Source organism: Enoplosus armatus, chromosome 4 (assembly GCF_043641665.1).
Source record: "Enoplosus armatus isolate fEnoArm2 chromosome 4, fEnoArm2.hap1, whole genome shotgun sequence".
In the NCBI taxonomy this organism is placed as follows: domain Eukaryota; kingdom Metazoa; phylum Chordata; class Actinopteri; order Centrarchiformes; family Enoplosidae; genus Enoplosus; species Enoplosus armatus.
The window spans coordinates 17729115-17742480 of NC_092183.1; the positions used below are offsets into that span (position 1 = coordinate 17729115).

The 13366-nt window shown below is 41.9% G+C and overlaps 1 protein-coding gene across 1 annotated transcript in view; it reads right to left on the minus strand.

The window, feature by feature from the left end:
* The window catches only part of LOC139284402 (GDNF family receptor alpha-2-like), a 44901-nt gene extending 35898 nt beyond the window's left edge, over nt 1-9003 (minus strand). Inside the window, exons 1-2 of the mRNA XM_070904658.1 lie at nt 8958-9003; nt 7291-7647 (exon numbers count right to left, since the gene is read on the minus strand). Coding sequence (XP_070760759.1) covers nt 7291-7647; nt 8958-9003 — 403 coding nt within the window. The remainder of the gene's footprint in view (nt 1-7290; nt 7648-8957) is intronic.
* Nucleotides 9004-13366: the final 4363 nt, after the last annotated feature.

The following is a 13366-nucleotide window of genomic DNA, read 5'->3' on the forward strand; positions in this document are numbered from 1 at the left end:
GCTCCCTATTTTTGCTGCAGGCAATGTTGTAAAAAAAACAAAAAACAACCTAAATACTCCTGTTACATATTACATATCACTTCTTATTTAAATAATAATAATATTTTGCAACACTACTTCTGTTCTTATTTTAATCACATGCAAAAGAAATAAAGCTTAGCACAGCCTGAGCAGCCTGGAGCACAGCCGGAGGTCCTCTGCAGGGCCCTGCTGGTTGTTGCACGAACTCGGGTGGTAACAAAAGGTGACCGAGCCTTTGCTGTCAGAGCTCCCAGTGTTTGCAAATGAGCTGTCAGTGGAGATAAGGCTAGCCAGAACACTTTTAAACACTCCTCAAACCACTTCTCAAAGCACACTTGTATTCTATAGAAATGTATCAGAGGAAACGCTGGAATATGGGAGTTCACATTTTTATCACATTAGGATAAATGCATTAATCTTCTCTCAGCTTCCTCCCATAATGTGCTCATTTCAACAATGGAAAGATAAAGTAAAGTGATACCACAAATGCATCTTTCTTCGAATTTGTGCTTAACAGAACACAAGTTGAAGCATAAATTTAGTTAACGGCTTGGCTTTTGAAGTGATATTGACATTTTAAACTCAATTTCAAACCATACAAATAGAATATTGGATTAGCTCAGAATAATATTTCAAGTCACAATTCCAATCCAGTGTGTGGCGTGGTGGCTAAACACAGCTGTGAAAATGAGTGCTGAAATGTTCAGCCTTGCCTTTGGCTATGCGACTGTAATGTTAATATGAATAGTTACACACTCGCTTACCTAAATCAGCATTTTAATACCTGGTGTCAGGTACTAAATGTTGAGTATGGTGTAAATCCTGCAAAACTTAGTAAAAGCGGCTATCATCTTTATGGCTTAGCAGCATATTGGGGAGAACATTAAAAACAGGAAGCAGCCCAATACATCAGCCTTTCCTCATCATTTTACATTTTATATCAATATGAATGCATAGAAACACCCATAATTCTGGATGTTACCAATTTACAGCAGCTTAGATAGTCGATATCAAGCAATTTAAATATTTCCTGTAAACATGATTAGTGCTGCTGCATTGGTAACTGAGGGATGACAACCCATATGATTAGTCTGACTGTATGAAATGTGTTTGACTCCTAGTTGTACTTTGAATTCCTCCATGTGGAAGAAAGAGAACTTGGCTGACTTGTTTCAACAAGCAGCTATTTCAATTAATGATGCAGAGAGTGACAGAGAGAGAGAGAAAGAGAAGTAACCATGCTGTGATGACAGCCGCCGGGTCTGGTAGTTGACTTCTGCGATGCACATTCATTCAGCGCCGCTGTGAACCTTTCTGCCAGGAGTCTTGATGCCCACATCATGACAGTATTCAGCGAGCAGAATGGCCCGTCACTCACTCTGCCGTCTGATAGAGAGCCTGAGAACTCACTCTGCTATAAAAGGCTAATCCAAACCCCGCTACCCGGCCCTCATTTCAGCCCCACTGTCACACACACTCTATACCAGCCTCAGAGTGAATGGGAGTCATCTCGGGCAGTTCACCTTACAGTATAGAAAATCATTAGACAGATTTATGAGGACAAACAGCGCCTGTTTTGTCATCATATTTCACTGATCCTTTTCACATTTTGGGATGAAAGGAGAGCAGGAGGGATGAAGAGGGTGGGGGGGCTCTGAAAGACCTTATTGATCACATCCAGAAGCTATCGACAGGTCCCTTCCTCTGATGATGAAGTAGCCACCTAGCGAGTGCCGACTGAGTCTCCAGTGCAGGAAGGGAGAAAGCAGAGAGGACATATTCAGCATGCAGGAGCCTGCTTCCCCTATACCCTGACATGCAGGGCAGGCTGGAAAAATGTTCTGCTTATGACAGTGGATGGCTAAGGTAATGGCCGGTGACTGCTACCATTGCTCATAGTAATGATGGTTTCACCCAGGAATACTGTGTACCTTTGTAACCCCCCCCCCCCTCCCCTGTGGTTTTCCCCCATGACTCTGTCTTTCTTCCTCTCACTCTTTCATTCTTTGGTTTTCTCTGTCTCTCTCTTAAATGTCCCCCCCCCCCCCCCTCATCATCTATCCAACGTCCTGTCCTCACCTCCTGTCCCCTCTCTCTCGCTCTCTCCATTTCTCTTCCTCCCCGCCGGAGTCTATCAGCATTCTTTCACTGTCCAGTCCATGTAACTTCCCACAGCATTAGAGGCCAACTTGTGGTTTTAGCATGATGTAGTGACATATTCAGTGGGTGACCTTTGCAACGCTGACATTCATGAAAATGGAGAAAATAAATCATTCCACAAAATTGTCTGGTATTCTTGTCATTTCATGGGATCCAGTCTCCTCTCACAATGAGCTGGGAGAGGCTGGTGTGGAGCTCTCCTTTCTCTCGAAAAGCGAAAGTTGGCTCAGTTAATTAAACTGCTCTGAAAGGTCCTCACAGAAGATCTTCGATTCCTACTTAGAGATCCAGGCTATGGTTATTTCATAGCTGAGGCTATGAAATAATGTATGTTGGAGGTGTGGAACTTATTGTTTAAATGACCAATTGCAAACCTACAAGACTATATCCACATGAGGCCTAGAGCACAATTGAAAGAGAACCGCAGCCACTCATACAATCCCTGTGTGCAGCAGCCAATGTTACTTTCTTATTAATTACTTCTTTTATAGATTCAAACTGCTAGACCTCATTGCAAAACCCATTCAGAGCAGAAACCACCCATTATCCATCAAGGATGGCTGCATTGACGCATTGAATTCAGCTGCCATTTTCCGTTAGAAAACACAATTAACGGGTCACCATTAGCACCATTACTGATAGCTCAAAGTGTGGCATTATGACACCCTTTTGCTTGGGTTTTTAAGCCAAACAGGGTAGTACAGTAGCCTAAAGGCAGGCAACAGTATAGCAATCAATTAGGAAATCTGACCCCACATCATAGCTGCAGCGCTTCGTTATTCAGACAGATTCACACCGGCAATAATGTGTTTTGAAATTTCAAATGCGACAAAAACGTAGCTGCCACCACCTGCTGAAATGTGTCAAAATGCTTTCTGCTGATATTTCAAGAAGACACACCAAGCAACACTTGATGATGGTATTGAGTCACATTGTTGTCACACTGTACTGAGGCACTCTGTACTGTAAAGTGTATTCTCAGCAACAATGCACTGTTTCATCCCACAGATTGTCAACTTTGAGACACCTTTCAAGACAGACACTCATGCTGCTCCTAAGTGTCTGGACCTTGTTTGCTATAACCAATGTAATTTACAGTTACATCTCACAGACAGAGGACACACTGCAGCTTGAGGGCCTTTCCACCTTGGCATTTCATGGTGAGTCTGGTTTGACTTGGCTAAAGACTGAAGAATTATTAACTTTTCAGTCTCGGGGTAGACTCTTCAGTTTGCATTCGAATAAGTATGACATTTCCAGTTATCAGACTGAAGGAGGAGTGAACTTTCACAAGAAAGAGAGGTAAGAGAGCAGCACGTTTCTCAGTCCAACACAATGGTTTAAAGCCTGTGCATGAACTACATCTGAAATTAATTTTCATAGCACAGAGATGTTTACTGGCCGCTGAAACCAGCTACTGACGTCACACCACCTGAGTGGGGGCATCAAGTGATGCTGAAGCTTGTCTGATGGTGTTCTGGTTTAGCAATGATTAACACTCATCTCACATACAAGGTGACATTACATATTCCCTTCTGTCCTTCATCGTTTTGAACCATTGTTTAACGTCCTTCCACAGCAATCAGGCCATGCCATGAATTACCTCAACTAGAAATTAAAATTGAAATAAAAGAACAGAACTTTTAAATGTGCAATTGAAATATAACAGATTTCTTTAACCATTACTTTAGCCTACTTGTCTTGTCTCTGACATTGGCAGATGTGAGAGAATAGGCAGGTTGTTTTTGCCTTTTTTAATTTTATTTTATTGGCAGATGGAAGAACACAAACCAACCGTAACTTCACCTTTGACCACAATTGTCTCCAAACTGCAGGTGCTTCATTTCTGCATCTACTTGGAGGCCACTCACAACACCGGATACTATGACAAGGGACTAAAGGGGTACTTGTAAGAACTCAACTTTATAAATATAAATACATTTATTTTCTAGTCCATATAGATCATTATTATTAATGTGTTATCATTATCCATTCCAAACCAACAACCCACTGTTTCATCACAAACACAAAAACAAAATGAATCAAATCAAAACAATCTGAGACAGTCATGAGTTGTCATTTCTTAGGGTATTTAGTTCTTACTGTTGCTTTAGCTTACGTTGCTAATCCAACCATCACTGAAAGTACAGCCTCTGAACTGATTCACATGAGGAATACACCTATGTGTTATGGTCTTTTAGTTGACAAAGTCCTTTTGAGCCAGAAAATAATAAAAAATAATAAAGATCTTCTAGATTAAGTATGTACTAATGTATACATTTCAAATACAATCATCTGTTGTCAGAGTACAAACCTCCCAGGCTAGTACTTTGATTGATGTTGTGGAGGCGATCCTTCCTTCATTCTCACATTAAAACTCTAATTAAAATCAGTCTTAATTCCACCCAAGTTAAAGAAGTGTACGTGATCCCACAGACATTTCTCTATTGTGCACATCTTGGAAAAATTATTATGTAGAAATGATCAAACAGTTCTTTGATGCAGATGTTCAAAAGATATATATTTTTTTCTTTCTTGAGAACAAGACTACAAAATTGTAAATAATAAGGGAAAACAGTATTTCATTTCTCATTTCTCATGTTTCTCATTCATAAAGCCAAAATGGTAAAATCTTAAATGTATTGTCAGACAAAACAAGAACATAAAATCCCTTTATCTTTCTAAAGTGAATAAAATTTAAAACATTTATTTTTTTTCCCTGTTTACTGTGTTTGTCCACTGCGGTCTACATGATTATTCATGTTAGCAGGTGCACTCTTTCTGTCTTACTTCTTTCACTTCTGTATTTGAAATAAAGAATATTAGTATACGCACTAAATAAGGTAGTGTAATAACCTTGCCCGAGGCAGTGGAGCATCTCTGTGCTGTGTGTGTAGGGCTGGTCTGGGAGCAGGGCATTGTTTCAATCCCAGTCCAACCCTGGTCCACATCAGCTTTCTCTTTAATGGTTTCGCCCTCAATCTCCCAGGCCAACTTCCTGCCCCTGGTCAACATGGGTCATAAGAAACATAGAAACGTATAGAGATTTCTATATGGCTTTCTACACTTTATACTGGCCTTGGGCTGCGGAAAAGTGGCCTTATGTGCAAAGTGGCTGAATATGTTTGTCCTCAAGCCACCAGACATTAGTTTCCATATAGAGCTTATCACATAGTAGAAATTACCCTCCTCAGTGTGTTTCATCCTCATCCTTTCACCTTCTCTAGCTCTACTCTTCTTCTTTTAATCCTTAGTTCCTCGCTTTTCTTATCTTTCTCTCTCATACACTCTTGTGCTCTTCATCTTTCCACATGAACATGAGTAAAATAAACCTTTCAAAGCTACATTGCGCGTTATCTAACCCAGCAACTACATTGAAACCGTCCTGTTCTATCCACAAATTATTTGGGTGGCTGAAGAAGTGGTTTAGCACCATTTTGAGAGGGTCTGCTGGGCCCTTCGTGTTTGTTTCCAGAGATGGATGTTGTACATAGATTGTTTCCAGTTAACAAAAGCCTGCTTGACTGCACAATGGATCATGATTAGATTAAAGCTGCACTGTAAGAGCTTTTCGTTTGTGTTAAAGCGAGTTTTATCTCCGAGGGCGACAGGGCCAAAACGGGACACTGCTGAGAGGCATTTGTTGGGAGAGAAACAGAAGCTCTGTGAAGGGCATAGTGCAGGCACAGGAGGTCTCCATCCTTGACAGCCAGGCGACTTTCATGATGCATTCAAACACAAACACTTAATGCCGCTGTTTGTTGAGGAAAGGAGAAGGAGAGTGAGAGAGAGACATAGAGGGAGAACAGATCATTGCAGAAGAGAATGAGTTAGAAAAAGAGAGGCAGACAGGAAGGGAGACAGAAGGCCTGGGGAGCATCCATGTCATTACATTTCCCTTGAACTCATGTCAGGGACCCTCTGCTGCCATCAGTCTGATGAAGTGTAGCTGGTGTTATGAGCAGTCAGCCTGGCCAATCACTTCACGGATCACAACACAAAAGCCCAGAATGCTCAAAGCTCAGAGACTTTGCAATGTTTCCACCATTACCCCACGTGTCAAAACAGCTGAGTACATCATGTCCTCCATGTTTACGTGGCATGACCCTTGACATCAGTCACGGAGACTTCGGCCACGTGTACAAGCATGGAGAAAGGTCACTCTTGGGTTAAGGTCCCCCGTTAGCCTGATCCCCAGGGCACGGCATCTCTAGCAGCTCTGATTCAGTCAGATTTGTCTTAATGTGAAACACTGTGTGCGTTTGACCCTTACAGATGGACCAAGAGTTATGTCAGTCCAGGAGGCTGCTTTATGATCTCTGAACACATTGCAAAGTAAAAACCAGAAGGTTTCAATGTTACAACAAGAGTGCTATTTTATATCCTGCGTAAGTGGACACATAAGGGCCACTGAGCTATACGACTGCAACCTAATTACATGGTAATATGGAACACTTTAGGTGAAAACCAATAAGTCTACCATAACAGGTCTACTTAATGTAATCCCATTATAGATCCATTACCTTCGAGAGGGTGAGGAAAGTAGGAAAGCATATATTTTTCATCAGGGGCTTCTGGGTATCACAATAAGAGGGCATTGGGGAATAGGGCATCAACAATGGGCGTGGTGTACATCCTTCTTGTCTTTGCCCGGAAAGTACACTGGTACTTTAGATCGGAAGATTCATTTAAAATAAATGTTATAATGTTGAAGAATGCGCAAAGTCATACACATTGATATCAATGGAGGAGTGTTGCACATCCACAGACTATTTACTGCAGCAGTGCACATGCGTCTTCTTGTATGCATATAATGTTGTACCTGACCATGAGGCTCATGTAGAGCCCTGCTATTACATATTCAGTGACAAAAACCACTGAACATGTTGTAAGCTGAATTCACAACCACAGAGGGAATACAGAAGGAAACAAATGACACTGGAGACCCCGATCGTTCATAATAAGCTGACTGGTACGTTTGTGGTTTTACAAAGAAACTTCATGACTTAAAAAGGTGTTATTATATTCTAGGCTTGCAAATTGCCACACAGTTAAACATGTGATGTGAATTTTGTGAGACAGAGAATCGTAAAACCATCTGCCTCCTACCTTCAGTTAGTCCCATGTGGATGGTCCAGTAGTTCTGCAGACACTGCAGTTCCTTCTTCATGCCCCTCTTGCAGCGGCAGTCATATAGAGGACTAACCAGCAGCACTTCCAAGGCAGCCTGGCACTCCCTGTTGTTGTCCAGCATGGCTTCCTTCTCCTTGCCCACAAGGCATTGGCGCATCACCCGGTACCGAGAGCTGCAGTGAGGGTTCTGGTTGCACATGTCACTCGCCTGGATGCAGTCCACCCATTCTGGCTGAGCTCCGGGCCCAGACCCGGCACCTGGTGATCCTGGAGAACCATTGGCCAAGGACACGGACAAAGCTGAGGGTCCATCCCAGGAGCTCGCTGCCTCATCTGGGTGGGGACGAGGAGGAAGAGGTCGGGGTGACAAGAAGAAAGAGGGGTCAGGAATTGTAAATTAATGTGTGAGGGATTTTGTGTTTGTATATATGTGTGTGTGTGTAAACACGTATCGTGAACCTGCTTTCGATGTTGTTTTGTCGATGCAACAGAATGTGGGACCTCTAAACAGGTTTAATGGCCTATGACATGACCATACATGCCAAGGCATCTTTTAGAAAGACAGTTACATTCTTCATGGTCCACGTTAGTATCATACATCTCTACATGTGTGAGTCTTGTTGTGTCTCATTTACTTTATATTTACCTGTGCTTATACCTGTTCTCACTTTAATGCATCTAATGACTCCGAAACAAGTTAGACTGCAGCTTTCAGTTTGCTATTAAATCTAATCAAGGGAAGACTTATCTAATTATCTCATATCAAACGACCACCTAATGAAGAGCAGCACTTAATCCACATCTACGTAACCAGAAAATTAGTTTACAGTGAGTAAACAGTGATCCACAGAGCGGAGACTCAGGTGATGCAGTTTGACAGGAGTCAGGATTGAAACGCACCGTCACACGAGCCCAAAGTACAAGACAGTTCTGGTGAAATGACAAGAGAGACCCCTTGTGGTGATCTTGAGCATTGAGCTCGGAGACGAGGGGACACTGCATCAGTATCAGAGAGCAACGGGTAAGAAGGCAGTAACATGAAGTTCACTGTGAAAATATTTGATCATTCAGATGATTTCAACTGAAGCACGGACGTTTGTGGACGACGACTATAATAATGATTGTGTTGATGATGGTAAACGTGATGATGATGATGATGATGACGAGGGATTTTCTCATATTGAACCATAAACAAGTGTGTAACTGAAAAGACCTCAGAGATGTTCCCTTCACTGACTAAAAGCTTTGGCATTGTGCTGCTACAATGATGAGCTTTGTATTCCTGCTACGTAAGCTGTGGTAGTTTAATGGATCCAACACAAGTGATCCACTCGCACAGACCAAGTTCGGTTTAAGGCTGTGAGTGACAATTAAACAGATTCTAATCAGACCCTCCTGCTGTAACATGAACGCCCATCAGCATTTTACTACACGTAATAAAAAAAAAAAAGCGGAATAACCTTGTGCCCTCCAACAACTCCTGCATGAGAAAAGTGGACACATATCAGGAAATGTTACCTGACCATGATTACTGATGTCAGGATTTATGTATGTGACACACACACACTATTCACAATGTGCACACAGTTGTACATATTTCCATATGTTTCATATTTTTCATATTTCCATATTTCACTTCTCACCTAGGAGCAGAAGAAAGATGTGAACGCTCATCCACACAGACTTCATATTGGACTCAGCGGCAAGAGAGATGAGTTAGGGTCCAATAAGACTAATATTTCCACCGTGTGAAAGGTTAATTCCCCTCTACGGATCCTTCACCCAGGCGTAGGCTAACTGATACAAAAAAAAAATACCAATATCCTCAGTAAAGACGCACCTCCAAAAAAACTCGACTCCCAATAATAATCCACGATTTTTTTTTTTGGGGGGGGGGGGGGCGGCGGTGGTATTAAACTAACCGCGACACAGAAAAATCCTCTGATCTTGAAAAAAATAAAAAAATCAAATGCCAATCAATCAATCAGTCAATCCATGAAAGCAGTTTCTCAGGGTCCGCCTGCGCTGCGTTCATGCCGACAAACTACTGAGACTTGATCACTCCGCATTATAAAATGCTCAGACTGCCCGCTCCAATTGCTCCTTGGAGACAATTTGTCCCTAAAACATTCCTTAAACTGGCGTAAAATGATCTGTCAGCTATGCCAATATCTCTGACGAGGTAGAAGAAGTCATCTGAAAGTGCTACAAAAAGCTGACCGGATTTTCGTCTCTCCCTCTCACCACTGGCTCCCTCAAAAAGCTGCGCGCTCCTCTGGAGGGAGTGAACGCTCCTTTAGCACTGACTGCATGTGTGTCGAGGCATCACAGCACTTTATAAAGTGGAGTCTCCGCGGGCCAGCAGAGGGCGCTGGCGGTGGGTGCTCTCATTGGAAAGCGTGGGACTCGGTCACATCGAGGCCCAATAATAAATGTATAGAAAAATCACCACGATATTCCTGTAATTGTGCTGCAGGGAGCTGGGGGAAGATGCACCTGTGGTGCTCAGCGGTGAAATTGCAGAGACCTCTCTTGGCCTGTGTGGTATTATTGCTGTGGGATTTTCTGTGAAGGACTTATACATTTTGTGAAACAATTTATGTGATTCATGTATAATACCGTGCTTTCATGATTACCATCTCTTTCATAAGGGAGTCTTTACAGTCTTGTTCAGAATGCAGCTGTAAGAGCGATGAGGCCACAACTGCAACACATCAAGGAAGGAATTAGGAAGCACTAATAAGTGTGTTGGCTACTTGCACTCATAGCAAGAATACCAGGTCATCCAGCACACAGTGAATCTTTTATTCAAGTATTTAGCAGTACCACTTGGCCAATTCATTTTTGGCCGACCTCAGGGCTTCATTCCCACAACTCATAGAAATGTGCAAAATGATTTTTAGGGACAGGGTTCAATGGTGGACTCAAGAATGATGGTGAAAATGTCATCATTCATTTCAGCAATACCCCAACACTTCACATGGCATCTGTGTTTCCTCAGATTGAGAGAAAGATTTTAAAAACGAGCACAATGCCTCCTATTATATTTGTGCTTGGAGGAAATAAGCCCACAACCCACAGAATCTGCCATTTTTCAAAGTGGCTTCACATTAAACAAAATGACTTTGTTGTGCATCATCGCTTAAATAGTGCCTGAATGTCATAAATCTTAACAAATCTTGAAAACAAAGTCTCTATTTAGAGGCTCTGACAGTGACAAACTGCAAGGCCAGTGGCTCATAATGATGTTTGACTGTCAGCCCAGGCTTCCATCCAAGAGGGAAAAGAGCTCGCCGTTATAATGGCAAAATCAGCCTCATTCTGCCTATATTGGCCCGGGCTTATTCTCGTTTCCCCCCAGAGTTTGAAGTCTCTGTCATTATGAGGACACTGAGAAGCATCAGCCTCCGCCATGACTGTATCCTCCTGCATCTGTCCTGCTTTAGTACTGCAGTGACTGATACAGCCTTTTTTTCTATGGTAACCTTGTGCCTTTTGAGCAACTATTTCCAAAACCAGACCAATTTTCTTCTTTTCTTTTAGCAGGTAACAAAGCAGACATTTCAACTAATTTCTCACTGGTGAGCAGTTGTATAAACTGTATAAAGTTTGCAGTTGCTTGATCAGTAGGCTCAGGAGGAAGAAGACATTTCTAATAACACTGAAAGGCATGAAATCAAGAGAGAAACATTAGCTCCCAACACACTGAATAAAAGAGCTAAATTTGCATTGTGAATTCTTATTCAGGCATCACATTATTTCCATCCATGATAGTGCAATACGGATAAATCCTCTCCTCGCATTTTTTCTTGAGCCAGGCTGTCTGGTCCATGGTGGGAGTTTATTCTTGTTGACATTGCACGATTCACCCCCTCAGTGGGTATTTAATTGCTCCATTCTGACTTCATAAAGCATCTGCAGTTTCTTTTTTTCACGTGTACAATTACAGAGAACCCACAGAGAAACACATACACACACACACACACACACACACACACACACACACACACGTATGAGTCCTTATATATAAGCATATACTTTTGTGCACTGGAGAAAGTGCTTGCGGACACACACGCAGATGCACATAATCTGTACGTCTGATAACCGTGCTCCCACAAGATGGCTCAAGACCGTGAAGATAGGGAGTGACAAATCTGGATATAGAAGACATTGTTCTCACTATTGAGGAAAATCAGTCCCTGCCTCTGAGAAGTGTGTCTAATATGGTGAATATAGATGATATCATTATGAATTCATGGGATATGAAATAATGATACAGATAACAGTCAAAGTTAAGATTTTGTGCAATAACTTGTGCTTAGTGAGACAGCAGGGGGGTTTAGTTTGAGCTCATGCTTACTCTCATGGGTCAAATAAGAGCTTAGACAGTCTGAAACTGTCACCTTGAAAGCAGGACAGAAAAACTTGCATACAAATGTTGTGTATGCAAGTTTGTTTGTGTTACAGTGTGTACAGGTGCCTACAGAAGTGAGTGTGTTTTCAGAATTGACTGTTAGTTAGTGTGCTTGGCCGTCATTCAGACTCGACCTGGGTGAATCCGACACATTTAAGCCATCAAAGTGTTAACTATCTAGGATAACACCTTGAATGAACCATTGATCCACGTGCTTAATGTCTCATCCAATATTACTTTAAATTAAAACGTGTCGGGCATCATTGATAAGGGTTTGCTTCGCCTTGCAGCTTTGCCAACACAAAATTTAGCTTGAGATTTATCTGAGGGCAAAGGTCGCTGTATCTCTCTCTGCTGGTCATGCTCGTTAGAGGGAGTACTAATGAACCTGAGTATACAGTATGTGCGCACACACACACACACACACACACACAGACACACGCACAAGCAAGCACACACAGAGGTTAAGCATGACTGATTAGATTAGGAATTATGGGCTTATTAATGTGTATCTTGGGAGACCTGTACAGCATGCTTATTAGGAGACACATCCTGAGTTGAGCTGAGAACATGACAAAAACACAAGTGTTGTTAATACTCAGTATTAAATTAATTTGCGCCATAGCGCTCTTCCCTTCTGTTTTATTCAGTTCAGTGTAATAAGAGAAGCTAAAGATGAAACCTCCGCCTGTGTGTACTGTACAGTCATAAATTATTGATGGTTGGGACTTGCTGTTGCAAAATATCTTTAAAACCCCTCCGCTGTAACTCCTGACTAAAAGTACATTTTGAAATATTAAAAAAGGCAAAAAGAATATATGGATTATATTATATTTGAAACCTCTCAGCTTTCACACTGCCATAGTGCCTGTATCAGGTGTCAAGCCTGGGGTCAGTTCAAATCTAATCGTTCAAATCAATGCAAGAGGGGAAACAGCCGATGAAATAAGCATCAGTAAAGTCAACTGTGGAGACGAGTGAGTGGCAAATGCAGCTGTAGGCTACTTCACGTTCTGGGTACGGCCTGCGTGTTTTATTCTGTTCAGCTCACAGTTTAATACAATGAAACAACAAACTGCACTGGCACACAAGGTCCTACATGTCAGTGTTTATGTGTGTGTCAACTTTGTTTTGGGTTGTTTTGAGCGTATAAACAGCGCCACATTTGTGATGTGACCTCTGCTAGACTCTCTGGAGGCTATCGACCAGTTAGATCCATTTGTTTTCCAGCCATTTCAGACGTTGCCCATTTCTATCACATTACTTTGACAGAAATTGAATTTCCTCTGATGCATTTTTATGTATCCTAAGTGCTGTTCTGTTCTCACTGGGAGTATAGCGTTTCCAGTGGCGTGATGATGCAAAAACACTATGGGTTTAAACAGAAAAAAAGGGGAAATGGATTTTATTTTAATGTGCATATTGACTTTCATGTTGTTGGAGTTTTTCTTTTCAAAATCCACGTTAAGTAGTAGTCCTTAAGTACGCACCATCTGCATGGTACAATGGCCGCTGTCTGAAGGCTGTTTCAAAGTCTTACTCGGGTAGGTAAGAACACATAGAGGACAAACTTTATCAGTGTGCTGATGCCATGCTGGGCTTTCTGTCTTGTTAGTCTCCAAAAGATTGTCATATTTC